The 27284-nt window shown below is 41.7% G+C and overlaps 1 protein-coding gene across 1 annotated transcript; it reads left to right on the top strand.

Annotated features, from left to right (window-relative positions):
- The first annotated feature begins 6917 nt into the window (after nucleotides 1–6917).
- LOC149317387 (deubiquitinating protein VCPIP1-like) lies at nucleotides 6918–26861 on the top strand. The gene is made up of 3 exons (XM_089517395.1): nucleotides 6918–9805; nucleotides 15049–15135; nucleotides 21884–26861. Exons 1-3 carry the CDS (start codon nucleotides 7108–7110, stop codon nucleotides 22759–22761), a joined length of 3663 nt encoding a protein of 1220 aa, XP_089373521.1. The 5' UTR covers nucleotides 6918–7107; the 3' UTR covers nucleotides 22762–26861.
- Nucleotides 26862–27284: the final 423 nt, after the last annotated feature.

The following is a 27284-nucleotide window of genomic DNA, read 5'->3' as shown; positions in this document are numbered from 1 at the left end:
AAATCTCAGTGAATGGGATGCTGGTGACCTAGTAAGCCTATGACACAGTTATATCGCTCAGCCAAGGGGAGCATTGGAAAAGTTCATAGGGAAAAGCCAAGAGGTCTGCCTCTTCTTCCATCCAGTATTTGTGCCTGAGGCAATAATCTCATTCTAACTCAGTAGTTGTGACAGCCCTGATCATGGATGCAGCACTGAACCGACAAATTGCATAATTGTCTGTGACAGCACTATTTGCTGAGATGTTTGCAGCAGAGAACTTAATCCAGAAGGAAAAAATGAATGCTGTCGAAGATGATAGCAGCAGTCGCATGCTGGATGAACAGGAAAATCCATGTCTCCAAATATTCATAGCCCTATGCTGTACACAAATGTCTTTTGACTGGGTGCACAATATAATTTTAATAATTGATAATAAACCTCATTACAAGCATAGGTCAATAGCAGAACACCAGAACAGTTGCATTTTTGGTACTGCAGTTTCTAGAATCCCACAATTAGCATAAGGATTCTGGGTACTGTTGTTCAAAAAATCAATTTTTCTGAGCTCTGATTAAGAAAAACAGCTGTCTTAAGAACATATTGTATCATCATCATCATCATCATCATCATCATCATCATCATCATCATCATCATCATCATGTTTATACCCCACTTTCCTCCCAGTACAGGGACTCAAGGCAGCTTATTATATGGGTTTCCCTGACTATAAAAATGCAGTGCTTTGGTGTATCAGTATAAACATCAAAGAAAAATCCCACTGACACATCCTAGAATACCCAGAATTTTTTAATAAGGTCTCTCATCCATGTGATGACTGGTCAGGTCAAACAGTGCTTAACATATGAGAGCTAATGTGATCACAGCATGAGATGCTTTGACTTGCGGGCATGAGCCTGTCTTCTCAGTTGGAAAGGTGAAAAATAAAACATTAGCATGATAGATGTGACAGCTAGCAAAGAATAGAAGTAGTACCTAGATTACATACACTGTCACTTGAGAGCAGTAGCATAACGATACATAACAAACATGTGCCTCTAGCATAATCCAGAACCAGTGAAGGGGCTGTTAAATTACCACATCTTGTTCTCAGTTTATTATCCTTAACAGCACCCCCAAACATATGTTAAATTAGAAAGTCTGAACAAATTATATAACATTATAAAATCACAGTATTAGTGCTCTACATAATTTAAAGGAGTTGGGTGTTGTTTCAGAATGCAAACAGGAATCTCTAGGAATCTACATTTGCTTTTGTGAACCAATGTGAAACTATGAGTACTGACAAGCATGGCAATAACCAGTGTAATACTGTTATCAGGGTGCTGGGCTGGGACTGCAGAGACCTCATGTAGCTTGAGGCCTACTTGGGGGTCATTCACATGTTGTTGCTTTTAGTGCGACAATTAGGGTTGCCATAAGTCTGGACCTCCAAACCGGGACAAATGTAGGACAAATGTAGGACAAAATTTTCACATGTAGGGCACATTTTTTAAAATGGAGGACACACAAAAAATTGATGGTTTTTAAAAAATGTTAATATAAATTCATGTTTCTTAGGCATGATCAAAATGGAGGACATTTGGGCATTATTCCTAGACAGATGACAGAAATGTACTTTCCTTTTTGGCCAACCTCCCCTCCCCCATTCCAAACAGCACATTTGGGCATTGAATATGGCTTTACTTAACATGGCAATCTCTTGCATATTTCAGAGGCTTATTTGATAACCAAACTCTTGGGGTTTCACACTGAACATGCTATGCATACTGAATATGTCAAGGTGGTTTAACAAGAAGTGGGTTTGCCCTCGGATTCAACTGTACTTCTCAGAAGTGTGTATTTGGTCAAGGGACTTTGTTTTTTCCCCCACTGCTCATGAGTTTGTAAAAATCAGAGCAACTTACACTGGTCGTGCCTCAGAAGCTGGCTCATTTCATCATCATCATCATCACTATCCTCTTCCTCCTCCTCCTCTTCTTCCTCCTTGTCTTTCCTCCTTCCTTCCTCCCTCCTTCCTTCCTCCCTCCTTCCTCCCTCCTTCCTTCCTCCCTTCCTCCCTCCCTCCTTCCTCCTCCCTCCCTCCTCCACCTTCCTTCCCTCCTTCCTCCCTCCTCCTCCTCTGCCTCCCAGGCCCAAGCGGAGGAGGAGGTGGGTGGCTGCCTTGGCGCGCTCCCCCCTGCCCACGCGCCAAGGCAGCAGGCAGGCAGCCACCCACCTCCGCCTCAGCCTCCTCCTCTGCCTCCACCTCCCGGGCCCAAGGAAGTGCCCAGCGCGGAGGCACGCGAGGCGGAGGAGGCGGTGGGTGGCTGCCTGCCTGCTGCCTTGACACGCGTGTGGACAGGGAGCGCCAAGCCAGGCAGGCACCTCTGCCTCCTCCTCCACTTGGCGCGGCCTGGAACGGAGGAGGAGGAGGAGGAGGAGGTGCGCCTCTTGCGCGCACCCGCACCCCCCTCTCCCCCTCCCCGCCTCCTTGCCACCCTCTCCTGCCTCCCCACGCGGCCGCGCCACCCACCTCCTCCTCCGTTCCAGGCCACACAGCCGCGCGCAGGAGGCACACCGCCTCCTCCTTCGCCTCCTCCTTTGCTTCCTCCACGCGGCCACGTGGCCTGGAACGGAGGAGGAGGAGGAGGTGGGTGGCGCGGCCGCGTGGGGAGGCAGGTGAAGGTGGGGGCTGGGGGGCAAACCGGACTGGAACCGGGAGGGGGCCCCCAAAAGCGGATTTGTCCCGGGGGCTGCCGGGATATGGCATCCCTAGCGACAATGCAAATTATTGCACTTGCATATTCCAGGTTTATTATTCACCCTATGGAACCACATTGATCAGCATCAGTCCGCATCTCTGCAAGTTCGGTTGTTTACACGTGCAAGCATTCGAACAAAGATAGAGCTGACAATACAAATGCATTTGGAACCCCTTTTTGGCATTCAGTGTTTTATCCTGGGTTTATTCAGGTCTATTCACATTGGTTATTCACACTGCCAACAATGCAGATCTATTTAAAAAACTTGGGGAAAACCCAATATCAATTATCCCAGATTAAGTGCAGCCCCCCAAAAACCTTAATTGAGTGCATTTGGGATATGTGTGAACAATGGAGATTTAACCTGAATTCATCCTGGTTTATAACCCCTTAGTGGCCTTGGGCCAATTGCAACTACTTAACTAAATCTATTTTAGAGGGCTTTGTGTGATAACAGTGTTTATATGGGAACTGTTACGCATTCTAAAGCTTCTTGAAGGAAAAGGATGATTTAAATGTAATAAGAAAATAAAGGTCAGCAGCTGTTATTTCTTATCAGATATTTCTTATGTCTTAGTACAAGAGAGTAAGATGTCCTAGACACATTGATTACAGGACATGGGCATTCTGTGATCATTTTCTGATTCAGTGCATCGCTGCCTGTTTGTACGCATTTTATTTTTTAAAAATAGTCACACTTCACGTTGTGCACAGACAATTGCAATTACCATCACCCTTGGAGTCCCTTGTACTCCTTTTCTTCATGCTTCGAGCTTGGAAATACAGTCCGTCCTCGCCTTACGCGGGGGATCCGTTCCAGATCCCTCCGCATAAGGCGAATTCCGCCTATGCTCGAGCCCCATTGGAAACAATGGGGCTCGTGCGCGGTGGCGCGGTGGTGTAGGCGCGTGCGGGGCGCAACGGGCGCGTGCGCCCATTCAATTGAATGGGACGCACCGTCCCTTCCGCCCCGTGCACATCCCGCAGCTTGAGCGTGTATGCTCAAGGCTGCGTATGGCGCGCCCGCGTATGGCACGGGCGCACTGTATTACTTTTTGGACAACAGTTTTAAGAATTCTGCAGACAGTATTATTTTTTAAAAGTTACTTGTTAAGCTGCGTTTTATTCTGTCCCAGCACTTACAACCTATATGTCACTACAAGTAAAAACATTTAGTGACAAGAAAAGCTAAAGGTCCACAATAGAGAAAATGAGATATGTATTATTCTAATAAATTGTTAAATAATTGCGGATGATTTAGCTTCAGTACTACTCTGGAACAAAAGTCTGTCAAGAGATTTACTCTGACTGCAGTACATTTGGCACAGTTCAGTCCTCTTCTTTAATCCCGACCTCTCAGGTTTCAACCTGATGCTATAAATGTCACAACAGGTCAGTTTCTTATGTATATTAAATGAACTTATCATACTGAAAAATAGCTTTTGTTTTGTCCAAAACGTAAATCAAAAGTAAGTTCGCATCACTTCTGGATCAACAGGAGTGTTCCCTGTGGCCTGTTGGAGCAGCTCAGAAGCAAAGATTGGCCCCCATCTTTAGGCAGAGGAGGCAGCAACTACATTTTAATTTCCCTCTGAACTTGCTGTCTGCTGTCCCATCATTAACCATGTGTACTGTACATGTATCTGGAAGTGATGGTTAACTTTATGCCTTTGATAAAGTGTTCACAAGGCCACAAGGCTCTTAGTTTTTATTACTTTTAATCTTGCCTTAACAAGCAGCAAACAAACAGCAGACTACTCTGAGCTAAGATATTTCAACATCTCCTAGCAAAGGTATCGTCAAGCCTTTATGGAACTGTGATATCAAATAATGCCTTGGCATACTTCTAATGTCTTCATTAGCCAGTATACATTGGTGCTTATTAAGAATGAGAATGAGGATGTTGTTTACTACAGAGATGGTTCTTTCAAGGGGTTTCTTAATATCCTGTTAGGGCACATGGATCTTCACTGTTCTGTTGTCTTGGTTTCACCTTCAAGATTAGAAACAGCTAGAAACAAGAGGGTCCAACTTAGATGGCCAGATGGGGCCAGCTTCCGGCCACTTTGGGGGAGTGGCATTTCCACAAAGCATGCCCTCCAGAGCTCCCAGAAGCTGCCTCAAGGCCGAAGCTGGCCCCAGAAGGAGTGGATCTTTTCTGCTCCTTTTGAGCTGTGGCAGGAGGTGCCCTTGGGGCTGTGGCATATGTTCCCCAGGGCGATCAGGCTGGGAGCGATTTCTGGTCATTCCTTCCTGTCTGTCTGCTTGGCCTAATGGTCATTCTCTCACAAAGACTGTCCAGCTCTCACATCTATACATGGTGATGGTGGGGAATACAATGGCTTGTTTGAGTCTAAATTTAGTGCTCATTTGTATGTTTTTACACTTCAGAATCTTGTCTAGTTCTTTCATGGCTGCCCTTCCCTTCCTTATCGCACCGAGGATGATTTCGACATTAAAGAGAGATCAAGGCACATTTAAAGCATCTCGCAAATGAAGCGGAAATGGCGAGTAATTGCATGATTATCACACCCAATTGCTCAAATAAAATGACACTGGAAATGCATTGTCGCTGAAATGCCGAAAGTAAAAAGATGCGCATTAATGCTTCTTTCTGACCACTTTAACGGCGGGTTTTGTGCGACGACGTGTGAGGTGTAATTACGCGATTTTTCCAGGATATTCATGGGATAAGCTCCTGATCTTTTTCGTGTGATAAACTAGGTCTTATTTCTTCATTGCAGTCACCGTTCTGATCAGTGTTTGATCCAAGATATAGGAAATCTTTAACTATTTCGATTTCCTGTTCATTATTCAATTGCTGCTGCTGTTGTTGCTGTTGTGTGGCTCGAAGTCCTTTTTGACTAATGGCAGCCCTATCCTCCATGGGACTTTCTTCTTGACAAGTTTCTTGCTTTATTGAAAGTTGTAGGTTCGCAATGCATTTGTGAGACCTGCTGGGACTCTGTGTGTGTGTGTTGCCTTATGGTTAAAAACACACTGCGGAAATAATCCAGTTTGAGACCGCTTTAACTGCCCTGGCTCAATGCTAGGGAATTCTGGGAACTGTAGTTTTGTGAAATATTTAGCCTTCTCCGTCAGATATCTCTTGTGCCTCAATAAACTACAACTCCCAGGAGTCCCTAGCACTGAGCTAGGACACTTAAAGCGGTCTCAAACTGGATTATTTCTGGTATGTGTCGGACTTGAGAGGGGTTCCCCCTCCCAGTTCCTTCGAGGCTGCATCCACACTGTAGAAATAACCCGGTTTGGCAGCGCTTTAACGCTTTCTGGCTCAAGGTTATGGAATTCTGGGACTTGGAGTTTGTTGTAGGACTAGAGCAGAGCCTAAACGCCAGTGAGGAACATCTTCGCAAAGCGTTGTGGGAAACGTATTCCTTTCACCTGCTCTTCGAACAGGCGGAAACTAACTACATTTCCCAAGAGGCTTTGCGGCCCAAACATCCTTCTCCCGCAGATATATATTTCCCTCAGTACCGCCTTGCATGACGGTACGGGTAGTTTCCTTTTAACCTCCGGCCCAAAATAACTACATTTCCCAATGGCCTTTGCGGCCAAAACAACCCTCTTTTCCTTTTTCCTCTCTCAGAGAACACTTCCCCCCCGCCTTCCATGACGTTACGGCGCAAAATAACTACATTTCCCAATGGTCTTTGCGGCCAAAACATCCCCCTTTTCCTTTTTCTCCCTCAGAGACATCCCTCCCCCCATACAGCCTTCCATGACAGTAGAGGTACTTTCCCCCGAGTACCGCTTTGCATGACGGTACAGGTAGTTTTCCCCGAGAACCACTTTATATGACAGTACGAATACTTTCCCTTCAACCACCCCGACCCATAATAACTACATTTCCCAATGACCTTTGCGGCCAAAACATTTCCCTTTCCCTTTTTTCCTCCCTCAGAGACACTTTCCTCCCCATAGAGTACATCTTTCCATGACAGTACGGCGCAAAACAACTCCATTTCCCAACAGCCTTTGCGGCCAAAACCTTTTCTCCCCTTAAATGACGTTACAGATAGTGCCCCCCGTGCGCCGCTTTGCATGACTGTACGGGTAGTTTTTTTTAACGGGACGCTCCATTCTAAAGAACGCAGCTTCCGGTGCGGATAGGACTACAATTCCCATCTCAGTCGGGGTTGAGGACCGGAAAGAAGGGCGGGGGAGAAAGGAAAGGCCGTTACGTTGCGGGCAACGGCCGGTGAAGAGAAGAAGAAGCAGCAGCAGTCAGTGTTGGCTGAGGAAGAGGAGGCGGTGTTAAGGGCTTCCGCGTCGGCCGTTGCGGGAGAAGGGAATGAGGAGGCCGTGAGGGGACGGCGAGGGGCGCCAGGGCCGCGGAGCGATGTCTCAGCCGCCTCAGCAGCACCCTTCCCAGCCGGAGCCGCCGCCTCCAACGTCGGTGGCCGCTCCGGCGTCGAAGAAGCGCGACCGCCGCATCTTCTCCGGCACCTGCCCGGACCCCCAGTGCCAGGCGCGGCTGTTCTTCCCGGCGCAGGGCCCTCAGGGCTCGGGGAGCATCGAGTGCACGGACTGCGGGCAGCGCCACGAGCAGCGCCACTTGCTCTCCGTGGAGGAGGTCACCGACCCGGACCTGGTGCTGCACAACCTCCTGAGGAACGCCTTGCTGGGGGTGAGCGGGGCCGGCCCGCCTCGCAAGACGGCCGCCGCGGAGCTGGTGAAGGTCATGGGCCTCTCCAACTACCACTGCAAGCTGCTGTCGCCCATCCTGGCCCGCTACGGCATGGACAAGCAGACGGGGAAGGCCAAGCTGCTAAGGGAGATGAACCAGGGGGACGTCTTCGACTGCGCCCTGCTGGGCGACCGGGCCTTCCTCATTGAGCCGGAGCACGTGGAGACGGTGGGCTACGGCAAGGACCGCTCGGGGAGCCTGCTCTACCTCCACGACACCCTGGAGGACATCAAGAGGGCCAACGGCAGCCGCGAGTGCCTGGTCCCCGTCCACGTCGACGGGGACGGCCACTGCCTGGTCCACGCCGTCTCCAGGGCCCTGGTCGGCAGGGAGCTCTTCTGGCACGCCTTGCGGGAGAACCTCAAGAAGCACTTCACCGAGAACCTGGCCCGATACAAGGCCCTCTTCCACGACTTCATCGACGCGGCCGAGTGGGAGGACATCGTCAATGAGTGCGACCCCCTGTTCGTCCCGCCCGAGGGGGTCCCCATGGGCCTAAGGAACATCCACATCTTCGGCCTGGCCAACGTCCTCCACCGGCCCATCATCCTCCTCGACTCCCTGAGCGGGATGCGCAGCTCCGGGGACTATTCGGCCACTTTCCTCCCCGGGTTGATACCGGAAGAGAAATGCACGGGGAAAGACGGCATGCTCAACAAGCCCATCTGCATCGCCTGGAGCAGCTCCGGACGCAACCACTACATCCCCCTGGTCGGGATAAAAGGCGCCGCTTTGCCCAAACTGCCCATGAAGCTGCTCCCCAAAGCGTGGGGGGTGCCTCAGGACCTTATCAAAAAGTACATCAAGTTGGAAGAAGACGGCGGCTGCGTGATAGGAGGGGACAGGAGCCTGCAAGACAAGTACTTGATGAGGCTGGTGGCCGCCATGGAGGAGGTGTTTATGGACAAGCACGGGATTCATCCCAGCTTGGTAGCTGACGTGCACCAGTATTTCTACCGACGGACTGGGGTGATTGGAGTTCAGCCCGAAGACGTCACAGCGGCCGCTAAAAAGGCTGTGATAGACAACCGCCTTCACAAGTGTCTCGTTTGCAGTGCCCTTTCAGAACTTCATGTTCCTCCAGAGTGGCTGGCTCCAGGAGGGAAACTGTATAATCTGGCAAAAACGACCCACGGCCAACTGAGACCGGACAAAAATTACAGTTTTCCCCTTAACAGTTTAGTATGCTCCTATAATCCTGTGAAGGACGTACTCGTACCAGACTACAGCTTGAGTAGTCTGACCGCTTGTAACTGGTGCCATGGTACGTTGGTGCGTCGTGTCAGGAGTGATGGCTCCATTGTGTATTTGGATGGAGACAGAACGAATACTAGATCTACAGGTGGCAAATGTGGTTGTGGATTTAAGCATTTTTGGGAAGGCAAAGAATATGACAATCTCCCTGAAGCTTTCCCTATTACTTTAGAGTGGGGTGGGAGAGTGGTGAGAGAGACAGTGTACTGGTTCCAGTATGAGAGTGATCCAGCTCTGAATAGCAATGTGTATGATGTTGCAATGAAACTTGTTACCAAGCATTTTCCTGGAGAATTTGGCAGCGAGATTCTTGTCCAGAAAGTTGTCAATACCATTCTGCATCAGACAGCCAAAAAGAACCCCGATGATTATACGCCCGTAAACATCGACGGTGCTCATGCCCGAAGAGCTGATGACGTGCAACAAGGGCAGGACTTGGAATCTCAGCTTCCAACCAAAATCATTCTTACTGGACAGAAGACAAAAACGCTGCACAAAGAGGAGCTGACCATGAGTAAAACGGAAAGAAGTATTCAGCAAAACATTGCAGAACAGGCACCTTTAATGCAGAAACGGAAGACGGAAAAACTGAAACAGGTGCAAAAAGGGCCGACCAGAACTGCTTCCCCAGGTGCTCTTCCTGACGGGTCGTCCTCTGCTCCTGCTACCCCCACCAAGACACCTTATTCCCCAACCTCTACAAAAGAAAAGAAAATACGTATCACGACAAGTGATGGGCGGCAGGCTATGCTCAATTTGAAGTCCACAACAACATTTCTAGAACTGCAAGAAAGCATAGCAAGAGAATTTAATATTCCTTCCCATTTGCAGTGTATTCGTTTTGGCTTTCCTCCCAAAGAGCTGCTGCCACCCAAAGAAGGGCAGGAAAATGAACCTGTTCCTCTGCTGCATGGAGATAGAATAACTGTAGAGATCCTCAAAGGGAAGGAGGATAGTAGCCAGACTACTTCAATGCACTCAGCCCATGCTGTGAAACATGATGATGTTGCAGTTACTAGTAAGATTTCTTCCAAGGAACTCCAAGAGCAAATTGACAAGGAGATGTATTCTTTGTGTCTTCTAGCAACGTTTATGGGTAAGTAAAACCTTAGCTTTCCTTTCCAGAGTTTAGAAATAGAGTTGGCCCTTCACATTCGCAACTTCACTTTTTGCGAATTTGATTATTATGTTCTCTAGGAATCTCTAGGTCCTCCAGTGCAATTCTGCCAGAAGTTGACCACAGAGTTGTGCTGGAGAACCTAGAAGTTCTTAGAGAAAACACTTCTCTAGACATTTGTAGGTCCTCCAGCATGATTCTGTGATCAACCATGGGCAGCTGTTGGCCATAGAGTTGCACTGGAGGACCTGTAGATTCCTAGAGAGATGTTCTCTTAGGTAAAAATAACAGTGGTTTTTTTATTTGTGTTTTTCCCACATTCACAGATGTCCTTCACCTCTAACTCCAGCGACTGTTGAGGGACCACTGTATATCTAGATCTTCAGCTTTATAAAGTTAGCTATGCATACAGGATCTGAATAACTGAGAACTAAGTGTAAATTAGTAAAATCACTGTAATCAAACCACCTTATTCTTTGCTTTTTACCATACTTGTAACTGTTGTTTAGGTTTTGAGGGTAATTTGAGTGCCAGTTAACAGCACATGTCACTCGTGTAATTATGTGGGGGGTGAAAGGAAACCTTTCTAACATTCCAGTTGCTATGCCTTTGTTTGTGTAAAAGTGAGTTTTGGTAAATGGGTCCTTACTCCCTATTCCTTCCTCGTGTAGGAATATATTTCCCTGGTTACAAGCAAAATATGTGAAGGTTGGATTAAGACTAAATTATTGCACAAAGTAGATCAGTTGAAATCAATGAGACTTGTGTTAGTGGTGACTAACTTATTTCATTAATGTTACCCTTTCTGTTCTAAGCATTATTCAGTCTCAGTCCAACTCATGGTCTTTGTGTGACTAGATTTGCAATTGTAGTCTCACTTCTTTGCCTTTCAGTTAATATTTTTCTTAGTGTGTATATGAGGTAATGAAACATCATTAACCTATTCATTGGAACATAGTTGTCACCTGTTAAAAGTTAAAAGAAGTAGTACAAGGATAACACAGCAGATATTTATTGTTTTGCTGTATGGGCATACCTTAACAAAGTTAACAAAGGTGCTTTAGAGACCGCCCAAAAAGGGCGGTCTGCCGGCGCCGTCATTTGCTGCGCAGAGGAGCCCCAGCAATCAAACCGCACGACTCTTCCACGCAACAAAAAGAAGCTGCAAAATGCAGCTTCTTCTTGCGGTGCCCTTATGATGCCGCAATGCGCCATTGGTGCACTTGCGGCGTCATAATGGCGCCGAGATGTGCGGACGCTGAGCGTCCACTACGTCAAAATGGCGGCGCCCATGTAGAACAGGCGCTGCCATTTTGTACATGCTCAGCGCGTACTAGGGTTAGGGGCGTCCGGAAAGGACGCTGCTTTCTAACCCTAGTATGTGCCATGCACGTACTTTCCACCCGTGCGGAACAGGCCAAAGACTCTGACAAAGAAACTCCTTTTACAATGGCTTTTATAGAGGCTCAACCCCTCCCCCTTTCCTCTGTCTAGCTGAAGGTTTTTGAAGCAGCATCAGCATTGGGAGCATGGTGAAGGAAGGCTGCAGAAACCTTTTTGGCTGCAGTAATGTGTCTGCAATAAATAATGCAATCAAGCTTAAGTTGGGGGAAGATTCCAGTCTAGCAGATGCTGTCTAGCTCTGTGTGCTTGCCTACAATTGGTAAGGTAAAAAGCAGCTGCCTCCAGAACTGAGCATGCTTGAACAGGTTGGAAGTGGAGGAAGCACATATTCCCAACATATCAAAGAAGTATAGATATATAAGTCTGGCCACCAAAATGGAAATCATAAAAGTAGAAGCTGGTGAAAGAAAAAGAGTCATCCCTGGATACATTTTGGAAGACTTTCAAATTGTCTTTAGATCAAAATGCTTTCTTCTAGTTATGCAAAATTTAAGCTGTTTCAACAACTTCAAAGAATAAGTTGTTTGTTGCATTTCATGTGCATATTGTTACTTTGTTGCAACATGCAGAACTGCTCTTATTTTCTGTGGTGTAGGAACCTATTCCTATTCTTTCTGTTATTTCTGCCACTGGTACCAAAATATTAAAGAAGCAAAACCCAGCAATGCATCTCTTTCTTTAACTGAGGCACTTGTAGTGTCATTTATGTAGTAAGGTGGTGTTTTTAAAACATGCTTATTGAAAGCACACTTGTAAAGGAAACAGACACAGAGATACATTGGCACTTGGTTCAGTGTATCAAGTGTACTTTTGCTACATGCAGACCTGTGGAAGCTTATATTTTAAGAAACCTTTTAAACTAAATTAATTGGCAATGTTACAAATTAAATGAATGTTCTGTAGCCTTTGCAGGGAATATGACATCAAGAGCACTGCTTGGTTTCCAGCTAGCTGATGCAATATTTTAAGCAATGTTTTACTGCAGTAAACAAATAAACAAAACTTTTCGTAAGTCTAAAATTGTCTAAGGTGTTCGAAGGTGTCCCTGCTTGATTGTCTGAACATCTACAGTGGCATCCAGCTGTATTGCTTACATCTGAAAATTAAGGCTGCATATCAAAGCACTGAATAAAATGTTACAAGGGCCATTTCAAAGAAACAGGAAGTTTCAGTCTGTAATCTTATGAATTGAAAGCTTAACAGAAGGCTTATTTTTGAAAAGGAAACTGAATAGAAATTATGAATCAAAAGTGAAACTGTGAAGTTACTTGGCACACTTTTGTTATTCTATTTTCTCTGATTCTAGAAATAATTATTATATTTCTTCAATTATATCCTTGTCTTAACAAAGTTAATATCTTTCTTAGTTGTGCTAATTCTCATTTTATTTGTGCTAGGTAAGAAGGTAATACAAAGAAGAGAATGTGTGATCTCTTGAGTGTCAGAAGTTAGCTAAGGAAAGAATATCAGAATAACAAGCCTGAAATAAAATTGTGGGTTGCTTTATTGGTTCCAGTGCTGTGTCAGTATAAGGGGAATGGTCAGGAAGAAGCAATGCATGACAGAAGAGGGGTGGGGTTTGTGTATATGCTTCTACAGCAGGAGCAGGCAAAACACCCAACCATGATTTTGTTGTCCTTGGCCTTCCAGGACTCCACCACCAAAGAAGGATGAATTCCCTGTTCTGGAAACCTCCAGGAATCGTGATTAATGTTTAAATAGCCTGCAAGCCCTTTGCACTGTTTACATTTTTAGAAGTTCTTCAAAAGCGATAGTGGACTAATAGCCACTTCTGTGTTGTTGTTGTTTTTAATGTAGAAAACATTTTTGTCAGTTTGTGTAGCCCCCAGAGGGTTCCAGGCCAAAAATTGGCCCTTTGGGCCGTACCATTTGCTCATACCTGTTTTCAGTGAACTTCAGTTCTCTGGTGTTTCAGAGCTCAAGAAGCTGTGCTTTGTTCTTATTGTGATTAAAGGAAATCATGATATAATGCATTTTTAAATCTTAGTTTGTTAACTAGCTATAGGCACAACTAGCCACATTTGTCCAGTTTTGACTGTGACAGGAATCTGGTTCCAAAGCAGAAATTTCTAAGAAAGGGGAAAAAAGGATATAGGCATATGCAGGCTGTTTCAGGCTTGTAGTGATAAATTATGGTTTGTTACCTCCTTGTTGGACCAAAATGATACCATGTGACATGCTATATTTTGGTAGTTCACTTGTACATCACTCTTTGAAAAGTTATGTTACCTGGCTTGAACTTTGTAGTAAAGTAGACTGATCTTTTTCTCAGTACTTATAGGAACTCTTCAGAACATACAGATTTGTTTCCTTTTAGTGAAATGTCTGTCATTACATTCTCTTTTGCCTCCCCTTTGCAATGTGAGAAATGGCACTCAGTTGAACTAAAGGAAGTGTGACCCATGCTCCCTTATTTCCTTTCTTTCATTGTTATATGTTAAGTGCAGATCTCTGTCTGTAGAAGACATCTCTTCCCATTGTATAGTAGAAGTAGATATTATGAACTTGGTATATGTTTGGTTTTACTGCTTTTTAGAAACATTTGTATTTTTTCCTTCCATAGCAGTACAACAGCCCGAGTAATAGGGAAGGCAATGAAAAGTCAGTGTCATCATCTTGATTACTTGAAACTAATGGGGGAAGACTAATTGTATATAAATAGCCAGTGTATGATTTGGCGAATGTGCAGGCCATTTTACAGAGTATGAGTCACAGGTTCGTTCCCCAAAGAGTTTATTGTCTAAAATTCAGCGCATAAAATTCAGAACAAAATTAATATTCAAGCTGTTGAGCTTTTCCTAATTTAGGCTTAGTTCACATCTTAGTAAATGGCATCATGTAAGTGTTCTCAGAGGAAGTTGTAAATAAGTATAAGGGGCAGTAAGGGAGAACAGAAGACCTCCAGAGGAGCGGAGATATACAAACAAACATCATAGACACATCATCTTTTAGATACTATTAACTGCCTCCATTCGTATGATTGTCAGTTTATCTTAATTGTTTTTCTTTCAGTTTCCTGGGGTTCTTAGTGACTTTTAGAACAGCCAAGTTAAGGTATTGGAAATCAGATGCTAACTGGCATAAGCAAGAATAAAAGTAGTGAAGATATATGAGCAACATGTCCCATTATTGTGACAGAGAAGGCTGTATGTATATAGATAACTTACATATTTCAGGGATTCATGAGGGGCTATCAGTAAGGTCTAGTGAACTGTTGCCATGTTCTTGTGTGTGTGGAGAGCATGTAAAGTATGCTGAGGACACAGTTACTTGGTGCTAAATCTGATCTGTGCCCCTGTGGATGTCTAGTGAATTAGCCATTCCAAAGCAAACCTGTTTCTACCTACATGATTGCATTGTGAATGTACTTTATTTCCTGCCTTTCCCTTAAAGGGGTCTCCAAGGTGGTTTGCAAACAAAATTAAAATAATACAACACAAGGAACTTATTGCAGTCTTCTGCTCAGGCAACACCATCCTTACGCCTCTAGCACAGGGGATAAGCAACCTGTGATAACCTTTCAGATATTGTCAATAAGCCCCAGCCTGCATGTCTGTTGGGCAAGAAACAGGGGGATTATAGTGCAAAACACCTGGATGACACAAGATTGCCTTCCTTTCTTCTAAAAAATGGTAAAACTTCAAGAAGCTACTTGAATTCTCTTTCTTGATCCTGCTGGAAGGCCAAGAAATATTAGGAGAATTTGAGATGACATACTGGAAACTGATTTTTATATCTCTATGTAGATGAAGTTCACATTTTGCTATTCTAACTAGCTTTTTCTTTCAATTTTACAGGAGAAGATGTATGGTCTTATGCAAAAGGGCTTCCTCACTTGTTCCAGCAGGGTGGTGTGTTCTACAATATAATGAAGAAAACAATGGGTATAATTTCTAACTTTGTGCTAACATATTTTTCCAGTGGACTGCAGTGTTTTGTTACTGACACATTGGTGAACAACCCTTTTGTAATATCAGAACTTAAAAATATAATTTGTTGTCATAAATTGTACATTTTGTGTGCATATAGTGGAGAGCATGAATATGTGTAGTGGAGAGCAAAATATATTGCTTAATGTTTTAAAGGAAGTTGACCTTGGAAGCTGAAGTATATAAAAACTTTGAAAGTAGAGGTACCAAGGTTATCACAGACTAATTATAGTGGCTTTAATTAGCTTGTTGAACACCATTATGATCAGCATAAAAACTAATGATGCTGATTTCCCTTTCTTTCTCCCTAAGCCATGCCCTGTGAGGAACAACTTAGGGAACTGGGTATGTTTCGCCTGGAGAATAGATGGTTAAGAGATTATATGATATCCCTGTTTAAATATTTGAATGGTTGTCATATTGGGGATGGAGCAAGCTTGTTTTCTGCTGCTCCAGAGAATAGGACCCAGAACAATGGGTGCAAACTACAGGAAAAAAGATTCCACCTCAACTTTAGCTGGAATCTCTTGACAGTGAGAGCTGTTTGATAGTGGAACACACTTCCTCGGAGTGTGGTAGAGTCTCCTTCTTTGGATGTCTTTAAACAGAGACTGGATGGCCATCTGTCAGGGATGCTTTGATTGAGAGTTCTTGCATGGCATGGGGTTGGACTGGATGGCCCTTGTGGTCTTATCCAGCTCTATGATTCCATGATTCTTCCCTCATCTTATGTAACATCATAAGAGATCAAGGCATGTGCGTGTTCAGTTTCTTGGGGAAAGAACAAAATCTGAGTAATAAACTAAGTCAGCTGAAAGGGAAATATGATACTATTGAAGATTTTAAAATATTAAAGAAGGTGAACTCTAAAGAGCTGCACATGCCTAACTGGTTTTGTCCTGGATCACGTCAGGAAGCCATTCTTCTCTCCTTGCTGCTGGAGGTTTGGAGAGGGGGGCTTTCTATGGTGACATACATAGTGGCATGATGATAGAAGATAGAATTGGCGTCTTCCCTGGGCCTCTTTGGATTACATTGCTTAGATTTTTAAGTGCTGATGCAGAAGCAAGCAGACTCCATGGAGGCTTAAGCCTGCAAGAGTAAATATTGATTTGGCATTGGATAAAACAAATGTATAATACTTTTAGTTCACTGCCACATACAAAGACTGTATGTGAAAGAGCTTTGGGGTGCAGTTTCCAGGCATCCGACAAGCCTCCTCCGACCCCCTTATATCTAAGGGGTAATTCCGCTGTTCTTTGGAATGTTCCTTAGAGCAGCAAACCACGTTAAGTAAGAACGTCCCCGAGAGCCTCCTTGGAGTGCGTCTTTTCAGGGAAGCCATTACCAACCGGAAGTCTGTATGTGTTTTAAGACATTGATTTGCAACTTTGTAAAACTTTTATTCTCAGTTTGTGAAATCTGAGTATTCTGAGCACACTTTTGTATTCTGATTTAGAATTTGTAAAGATTTATTTTATTTCTATCCCGGCTTTCTCCTCAAAAGGCTCCCAAGGCAGCTCACAAAAATTCTAAAAACATATTACAATAAAACAATTAAAGCATCATCAGGGGCTAGCCTGAAGACTGAGTGCCCTCCCTCCACAACTGTCATCTTTCGGCCGTTGAGGGAGAGAACAGGCTGGCCCAGCGTCATCAGGGGCTAGCCTGAAGACTGAGTGCCCTCCCTCCATAACTGTCATCTTTCGGCCGTTGAGGGAGAGAACAGGCTGGCCCAGCGTCATCAGGGGCTAGCCTGAAGACTGAGTGCCCTCCCTCCATAACTGTCATCTTTCGGCCGTTGAGGGAGAGAACAGGCTGGCCCAACGTCATCAGGGGCTAGCCTGAAGACTGAGTGCCCTCTCTCCACAACTGTCATCTTTCGGCCGTTGAGGGAGAGAACAGGCTGGCCCAGCGTCATCAGGGGCTAGCCTGAAGACTGAGTGCCCTCCCTCCATAACTGTCATCTTTCGGCCGTTGAGGGAGAGAACAGGCTGGCCCAACGTCATCAGGGGCTAGCCTGAAGACTGAGTGCCCTCTCTCCACAACTGTCATCTTTCGGCCGTTGAGGGAGAGAACAGGCTGGCCCAGCGTCATCAGGGGCTAGCCTGAAGACTGAGTGCCCTCCCTCCATAACTGTCTTCTTTCGGCCGTTGAGGGAGAGAACAGGCTGGCCCAATGTCATCAGGGGCTAGCCTGAAGATACAGTGTATCTTAATTGTAGATTTTTCTTCTACTGTTTTATAATTTTCTTGTACACCGCTATGATCTATGTGGAATAGCGGTTTATAAATAAAACATATTATTATTATTATTATTAAAATATCATCTAAAAACAATATAAAATTACAGACATTAAAACCACACTAAAACATTATACATATTCTATATAACAAACAAAATAGGATGGTTAAAGATTCTTTCTGGATTTCCAGAAAGAATCCCACTCCATTTTTTTCTTGCTTTAATTATTGTCTTTGTAAATGTCTTGGAGTGGCAGAATTTTGAAGGTCATATAAGGTGCTCTGTTCCATTGTCTTATTCTTGAAATCTTCAGGCTTAAATCAGTAGGTGGAATGCTATTAGCTTTACCAATAGAAAGTTTACATCAGGAAAAAGAAGAAGAGTTGCTATATCCAGTGGTTTCCAATCCTTCTTGCAAATTTCTGTTTGGTCTCAACTGAAAACTAGAAGTAGGTTTTTGGTAATTTCCAGGAAGGTATTTTGACTGAGAATACCATATACAGTCTGCTGCAGGGATGTAGGGCAGAAGAATAGCATAATCTGCAGTTGCCCATCTTTGCTTTATGTCATATTCAAATCTCCTCTATAAATTGGAGGCTCTGTCTGGAGCAGATGCAGAATAGCTCTTTGTAGGGCTGAGGGGAATTATTGAATATTGGACCCTGTCCTTTCCCTGTCCAGCTAGTGGGAAACTGTCTGGACTTTACCTCATTGTTTTTATTTTGTATTGTTTGTGTTCCACCCCCAAATAAGTCAGATGGTCAGTCTAACCTCGTAACAACCTTGTGGGTAAGAATAATACTGAGAAACATTTGTATGTCTGAGACCATATAGTTTGCCTCAGAGCTGAATAGGAATTGGAATCCATGCGCTGTTGAATGCACTTGCAAGAAGAAAAACCATTTCCCCCAATACCTGATATAATCTTCATATTTATAGAAATCAGTCTATTTAATAAGTGGTTTTGATAACAAGCATTAAAAATAAAAAGTAGGTGTAGATAGAGTATATAGGTAAATTGCTAAAAGGTCCATAAATAAAATGCAGTCAGTAAAGGAAACACAAACCAAAATTCATCTTTGTGACTACTATATAGATGAAAGTATATAGAGTTATAGAAATGTGGACAATTTTCCTGCTGCCAAAACTAAGCAAGCCGTTTTTTTAAAAAAACCCTGTTAGAAGGCAGAATATCAGTTTTGTTTTGATTGAACAAGTCCAGCTAAACAAGAAGATGCTATTAAAATTTGGAATCCTTAAATTTTCATTTATTATTTAAAGATAGAGTAGGACATGGAGTAGGGATGTGATGGCTTAGTGGTTAAGATGCCAATTCTGACTATCGTGCCACATGAGCTCCTGTCACTAGTCCCAGCTTCTGCCAACCTAGCAGTTCGAAAGCATGCAAATGCCAGTAGATACATAGGTACCACTTTGGTGGGAAGGTAAACAGCATCAGATGCAGTCGTGCTGGTCACATGACCACCAGAGCAGTCCTTGGAAAACACTGGCTCTTTGGCTTAGTAACAGAGATGAGCACCACCCCCTGCAGTTGGTTATGCATGACTAGCTATTTATGTCAAGGGACTACCTTTACCGTTAGAACATGGAGAACAAACATCTTTGAAGCTGCAATCTTACTCTCAGTTGGAAATAAATTCAAAGAAACTTGATAGGATTTACTTTACAGTAGACACATATGGAATTGAACTCTTAATCTTTTGTACTCTCACAAAGAATTGCTTTCATGAAATTTGTGAATTTTACCTTTCTAATCTTAAATATTACAGTATGGGTTCACTTTGTTTTTTATTGCTGTGTGTCTTTGTTTCCAACTTATGGCAACCCTAAGGCAGACACATCATGGGATTTCCCTGGCAAGATGTCTTCAGAGGGAGTTTGTCTTTGCTTTCCTTTGAGGCTGAGAGTGTGTGACTTGCTTAAGGTCACCCAGTGGATTTCTATGACCTAGTGGGGATTCTAACCCTTTCTTCAGTGTCATACATCAACACTCAAACCATTATAGCAAACAGTGTTTTCAATACATGTTTTCTATATTTAAGTTTATATGGTTATTTAAAGACAATAATTGTGTTGCATCTTTTCTGAAAAACCTGACACTGGTAATTTTTAAATCATACTGAATAGAGAAGAGAATTGCCTTCTCTGTGAGAGAACATTAGATGATTTATATGGCTAGTGATTAACATTCACTACTCATTAATTTCCATGTAAAAGAACTCTGCTACTGTATGTTTTTCCCTTTTCCATTCTATCTAATATGCAGCTTGTAAATTCAGGACCTTTGACCACTGAGACATACACAATGTGTATATTGTTGAATTAGTTATTTAGTAAAATGGCAAGTTGAATATCTTTTTCAACATTAAAACTGAAATAAGGAAATAGAGTATGTAGCCTTTTGCTATTATATTTCAGTGGACTGAATCCAAAGAGAATGGACGACACAGCGAATCTTCCCTTCCCCGGTGCAAGTTCTAAATTAAAAGAATATTTAGAGGGCTAGGGAACTCTATTGAACAAGTGGCTGAGTTTCCTGAAGATTGCATTAATAAAAAGAAATTACCTCCAATCTGGCACAGGAATATTGTACGAGTAGTTTGTAAACTAAGGGCCAAAACACACTGCAGAAATAATCCAGTTTGAAACCACTTTAACTGCCCTGGATCAATGATAGGGAATTCTATGAAACATTTAGCCTTCTCTGTGAGAGAGCTGTGATGCTACAACAAACTACAGTTCTCAGAATTCCCTAGCACTGAGCCAGGGTAGTTAAAGTGGTCTCAAACAAGATTATTTCTGCAGTGTGTTTTGGCCCTAAGTCTATGTTAAAAATTCAGAAAACAATTTAATGAGGTTTAGTAGCTTCTGCAAACTGCAGAATGTTGATTCATAGTTAGACATAAAATGATGTCTAAAGAGCAAGAATGCAATGACCAAACAAATGCAGATTGGCTGCCTTTCTGACTTGGAAACACGGTAAGTAGAACAGAACAACCTGGGAGATGGACAGTCCCTTTGGGTGCCCTGGTCCATCAGCCATTGGTGGCAAATAGACCAGAACCTTTTTTCTTCTACAGTGGCCCTATCTACTCCTGAGGGACCCTTGGCCTAGCAGCCAAGGAAGTGGCAGCATGAGTTATCGCACTGGGATGTCACCAAAACTTGTGATGTCACTGCAGCCACACAGGAGTCAGCTCAGAAATCCTCAACAGCCACACTCAGTAGTTTGTTTGCCAGTTTCTGAAGCTTTTGAAACAGAATTATTTTGACCTTCTCCTGAAATGGCTGGATTGAAGCTGGGTGCAGTTCTATAGCGTAGAGGCTATAGCATTTTTGTTTAGAATTTGAGCCTATGAAGCTATTATATTCTTGGTACTCCTGTTTGAAAGTGGTGGTTAATCAGCTGAAGTTTTACATGTGTTAACAATCAGTCTATATAAAAAAGCCCTGCTTTAATAGAGATGTTTGCAATAAGAAAAAGAATCCTTTCTTGGTAACTCGTATACAATAAATTGAAGTCTATCGCAAAGTGAAATTTCCAGATAAACTCTTTTCAGTCCCTAATATATGTATTACAGTAATTTTTAAATCTTGGAATGCCAATTTATGAACACATGCATGCACATTATTTGTTTTTTCATGGGTAGGTGTTATTCCCATTTCAAATACAATTTATAAGACAGTACATCAGATAACATTGATTGCATCTAATGCAATGAAACTGTGCAGGTGACATGCACATAGTGCTTGATTTCCTATAAATATTTCTATCTCAAGTTATTTAGACTTTTGCTGAAGTTGATGGAATTACAGCATTATGGAGAAAAAGATAACCTAGCAAAATTCTAAAATATTAATAGTTTCATCAAAGAGGCCCACCTACCCACTTTGCTTCTCATCTTTAGAAAGCTGATCAATTTATTTGTTCTGATCAATATTGTATTTGTGTTTCTAGAAGCTCTGATGAGACAGTCTTGTGTTTATTATTAATGTGTTTGAGTCCTGGTTTAAATAAAAGAAAGTATATAAACAAAGATGATGATAATGTTAATAATTATATGAAAATTGCATTTTGTTTATGGTTAGCTACACCAGTGGTGTAGTGGTTTGAGTGTTGGAGTATGTGACTCTGGAACCAGGGTTCAATTCCCCACTCTGCCATGAAACCCACTGAGTGACATTAGACAAGTCATAATCTCTCAGTCTCAGAAGATGGCAATAGCAAAACTCCTCTGAACAAAACTTGCCAAGAACACCCCCATGATAAGTTCACCTTAGGGTTGCCATAAATCAGAAATGACTTGAAGGCACATAACACACACGCGCTATATATTCTATATATCCTGCTTGGTAATATTTGTTTTATTTTATTTATTATTTATTATAATGTTTTCATAAATGTAAGCCCTCTCTCTTCCCTTCTGTCCTTTCATAGGCCTGGCTGATGGTAATCACTGTACTTTTCCACACTTACCCGGGAAGACCTTTGTTTACAATGCTACAGAAGATAGATTGGAACTGTGTGTGGATGCTGCTGGGCATTTCCCTGTTGGTTCTGATGTTGAAGACTTGGTTAAGGAGGCACTAAGTCAAGTACGTGCTGAGGCATCTTCAAGAAGCCGGGAAGGAAGTCCTTCGCATGGAATCCTAAAATTAGGAAGTGGTGGAGTTGTTAAAAAGAAGTCGGAGCAACTTCATAATGTAACTGCATTTCAAGGAAAAGGCCATTCTCTAGGAACTGCAACTGGTAGTCAGCAACATCATCATCAAAGAGCAAGGGAAGCGCCACTTGCAAGAAAGCAAAGCTCAAGCACAGACTTCAGTCCCAGTTCTACTAAATCTGAGCCTTCTGTATTTGGAGTTGATTCTGGAAACAGTGAGCTTAAACGGATAGCTCCTGGAGTTGGAACGATGAGGGATAGCAGGCAGATTGATCCTAATTTGATTGAGGCACAGCGAAAAAAATTGCAGGAAATGGTTTCTTCAATTCAGGCTTCAATGGACAGGCACTTGCGGGATCAGAATACTGAGCAATTGGCAACAAATGATTTCTCTCAAAGAAAATTGGAGGTAGCAAGTTCATCTATTAAAACAAGGAGCCCTCAGACTGGTTTGTCTGAATCATTTACTTTATCAAGTAGCAGTGGACATCTGAATACAGAAACAACTGATAGTAACATGTCTAATGCAGTGGGAACAGCATTCCCTACAAGATCGAAACCTCAAAAAGGAAACTCTGTTGAAGAACCTGAAGAGATGGATAGTCAAGATGCAGAAATCATTAATACAACTGAGCCAATGGATCATTCTTGAATAATTAACAGCTGATAAAGAGATGAGAAATTACTGTGCAAATGTAATGTTTGTTGGCTGGGCCACATAAATTTAGTCATTGAATCTTGTATGTTTCAAAGATTATATCTTACTCATTGCATGATAGCAAGTATGTGATAGACAATAGCTTTTAATATGCCATTCTTCTGCCCAGGGTAGCTCTCAGTTACTGTAAATTAGTTATTGGAATATGCACTGAGATGAATAGCTGCTGTAGATGTGGGTTAATTATTTGGAGGGGGGTAATTTTAATTCCATTAATGTCTTAATTTTCCACCTCATGTGAAATTACTAGGGTTTTTTTCCAGATAAGTATGTGAAGAGAAAAGCTGACAAACGTAGAATGTTTTGCCAGATATTGATCCATTTGGAATTACAGCATAAAGAGACATTCCTTTATCTAATGACTTGCATTCATACAGATTTCTCAAGTTTCTTAAAATAAACAAACGTATTGAAATCTTTTTAAAGTTGTAAAGTCAAGGAATGACAGGCAAAAGCATTATATAGTATAAAATGAGGCTAAAGCAAAGGGGAAGTAGTAATGCATGGCAGTCTGAGCCAGCAGTTTTTTCATTGCTCTGTTGGCAAGTGATTGCATGTTTAGTTTTGAGCTGATAAGGTACCATTGTGTGTTTTTACATTCAAAGGCAATTGTAGGCAACTGTTTTAAGAAACTACAGCAGGCTAATAAAAATTGGTTTTGTGGAGAAACATTTTGATAAGTAGCTGCCAGTTATCTGTGCTGGCTATTAATATTTTCTGAGCATGTTGGATTAATGGAATTTAACAAGAAATTCATCAGATTTTTTTTTTCAGTGGCATGATAAAAGCTACATTAAAACTCCCTGGGAATGGCAGATACATTGTTTTATGCCTCACTTTGATTAAACTGCATCCACTTAAACAGCATATTCATCAGGTGTTCAGTGCTGATTTTAAAGAAGCAGCCATTGTATTTTCTCCATAAAGATAGAATGTTTATCTTGATACTAATGTTGCACTTTTGCCTCTTTGCATATTTCTATTTTATGTGCATTATTACTACATCAGATGAAAATAAATTTGAAGTGGTAAAAAACAATTCAGAATGCTATAGAAATGTCAAATGTTTAGTTACTGAAGTGAGTTCTAGTGTGCACACAAATTTCACCTGTTGCACAGATAAAGTTTGTATTACAAGTGTTTGTTTTCTGAAAATATGCTTACATTTTCTGCTGCTATAATCACACAAGAAAAAGTCTAAACAGTGCTATGACTAAATGTCCCATTAATTTAAAAATATTTTTAATATGGGAAATTAATTGAAGGTACAACTGCCTCAGTTATTTCAAGTGTATTTATCCATTCAAACACTGTTTTTGCTTTTCTCACACAGGGGATACATCTTTTATCACTTAATGCACTGCTTATATATAAAGCATACAAATCACATTTTCATAAATAAATGGTTTTAATTATATAATTTTACAATTTTTGCTGTTTAGTTTGGTCAAGAAATTAAATATGTGACATGACCCATGACACGCTGAGAGCAAGATGCTTGAAGCTAACTATAGAGAGCAACTGTAATTATTAGCAAACCTACAACAAGTCTGTGGCCATTTTCCAAAGACACTATCCATTCATAAGGAATTGTGTTGGGAATGGGAGAGATTTTTGGCACAACTATAATAGTCCATGTCCATGTTTTAAAAGTAGCTTGAATTATAGAGATTGATGTTATGATAAACAAGAAAATTGGTATAGACCACTGTTCTGGCTATTTAAATTCTTTTCAAAACTAAGTTAACAACTTTGACTTCCATCAAATAACTCTCAGAATTATTGTACTTGGTCTGAGGAACAAATCTTTCTTTTGGGGTTTATAGCACCTTCACGAAATATGAATCCTCAGGATTCCTCGGGTGTAAAGCGTGACAGTTTAGAGTTGACTTGAGTTTATAATATTGATAAACGTCTTGTGACTTTTGTAATGCAGACATACTAGGGTGGCTCTGTGTGGTGTAGGAAGAATGTTGTTGGCAACATCACTTAAAATTAATGCATAAATGAGCAAGAGCTATGAAGGTGGAGAGGCATAACTAGTTTTATAATGTAATCTAAACTAAGAGTGAAGTAAACTTTTTCTCTCCTTTGTAAATTCCCTTTCCCTTGAGAAATGGTGGTATGACTCTTCTCTCCTTTCCCAAAAATAAAAGTAGAAGTTACTCACTTTTGTATCCTCTCCTTTGTGTGATGTGTGAAGAGATTTTTGCGATGTTTGTAAAATGAAAATATTTGAGACTTAGGAGCTGTATGGAAAACACTGCTCTGTCAGTGTCTGAGTCAAAGGTAAAATTAAATGCTTAATAGAACTGTGCACTCAGTGTGTAGGCTGGGCTTTATCAAAGTGAAGAAAACTGAATGCACAAATAAATGCTGAAATCCTATAGACTCAGGTTGCATCAACTTGCAATTTATTTGTTGGGTTTCATTCAGTTGGCTTAATTAAGCACATGCAACTAGTCTCAGGATTACAGCTTTAAAGAAATTCAGATAAAGAAATTCTCTTTGGTGAGGAGACAGTAAAGCATGTCTGAAGCAAGTTTCCTGCAGAAGTTGTAGATTTGTCTGTATTACTTGCCAACTGGTTTTCTGGGTTGTCTCTGTCCAGTTGAATAGCTTATAGACAACTGTTTCAGCAAATCAGTGCAAATCAATGCTCTTCAAGATTAAACAAGCGAGTTCTTAAACAGCAAAGTAATTTCATGTGTATGTCATAATATGAACAGGAAAAAGGACAGCAAAAGTAGCATAGCAGCATTCAAGGAGGTAGTAAACTCTGTATAATTTTTTTAAAAATTAAGTGCATTTTCAAAATTAGTGGATTTAAAGATATTGATGGCTTTCCATTTAGATGGCAGAAGGACTTAAGGTATATGAAGTACCCATCACATTATTGCTCGATATTTCTGTGGAAATCTAACACTTGGATCTCAGCATGGGTTAAAATACTAACACCATTAAGTTGTTCCACAATGATTTGCTCAGTAGATTTACTTTTGGGATGTATGCAGCTTACTGTTTTACACAAATAGAAAATAAACATAAGATTCTGGGTGTTTTTTTTTTAATAAAGAGGCTGATCCTTTGGCTCCATATTGTGTTTTTTTCTTATTTTTCTGCATACTCAGTTTAAAATAAGTTGTTACAATGGATAAGAGTTTGGATTTGAGTGTTATGATCCACGTGTGGTTCCTATTGTATGCTTAAGGAAAAAAGAACATTGCTGTAACTATACCAGTAATACTTAAGAAAAGGTATATTTTTCAAGATCAAAATTATTGGCTTTTCTTTTGAAGAGATATATTGGGATGTGCAGTCCATTGGAGAACCTGGATGACTGCTCCATTTATATATTCAGCCCAGCTGGATCTTATATCAGTCACATACATATATATTATACCTTAAGTCTCACTGATTCTACTAGAACTCTTATACTGTATGTTTAGGATTGAAGCGTAATCTACTTTTCCTTGCATCATTTTGAATTCCTGTATGTTAAGCAGAATTTGGCAGCCACAGTCTGGGGACTGACATATGCCAACAAAAGGCTTGGTTCCATATTTTCTTATATCCTATTGTATCTTAACTTTTAAAGTGTTCTATTTAACATTCGTTAAGGCAGCATTCCTGCTTTGCCTCTCTGATTGTAGTAATGTTAAAAGACTGAATGGTGATTGGTATATTTAGATTTTATTTTAATGAAGATTATTGCCAGGAAGAGAAATAGTGCACTTTTGGAAGAAATTGGTATAAAAATTGTATAAATAAGTATTAGTTCTGTATATATTTAGGAATCCTTTTAAAACAGCAAGTGCTTTACAAACTGACTTCAATTAGAGTAGCAACGATACCATGTTCACAATGCTGGCTGTTCAGCATATATGGATTTTATTTGTGATTGCTGTACTAATTTTTTTTTAAATCTGTAATGTAATAATAGTGTATTATAACTGTGTACTATATTACACTTTACTGTACAGTATTTGGAATTTTCTTTGATTGCAATATTAAAAATCTAAGCTAACCCACTCTTTTCCCTTTTCTGTAGCAAAATGATTAGTAGTGACATAGCCTTTTCTCCTCCTCGTTTTTCTTTTTGCGGGGGCTTGCTGTTCTATACAGCTGACAGGAAGCAGGGAGTCCCCTTGTCCCATTATAAAACCACCTACATTTCAAAAGGTTTGCACCTGAACTGACTTCAACTATTTCACTTAGGCTTCTCCGCACTGCAGAAATAATCCAGTGTGCTCAGTGCTATGGAATTCTGGGTTTTGGTACTTTTGTAAGAGATGTAGTCTTCTCTGTTAGAGAGCTCTGGTGCCACAACAAACTACCATTCCCTGAATTTTATAGCTTTGAGCCATGGCAGTTAAAGTGGTGGCAAATTGGATTATTTCTGCAGTGCGGATGCAGCCTTGATTCCCAGATTTCTGACTAGGGATATAACAGAAACT

This window comes from Sceloporus occidentalis, unplaced genomic scaffold (assembly GCF_023333645.1).
Source record: "Sceloporus occidentalis isolate IW3139 unplaced genomic scaffold, rSceOcc1.0.p SCAF_3, whole genome shotgun sequence".
NCBI lineage: Eukaryota > Metazoa > Chordata > Lepidosauria > Squamata > Phrynosomatidae > Sceloporus > Sceloporus occidentalis.
Note: the sequence above shows the minus strand (reverse complement) of the source record. Positions and strands in the feature narration are given on the sequence as shown.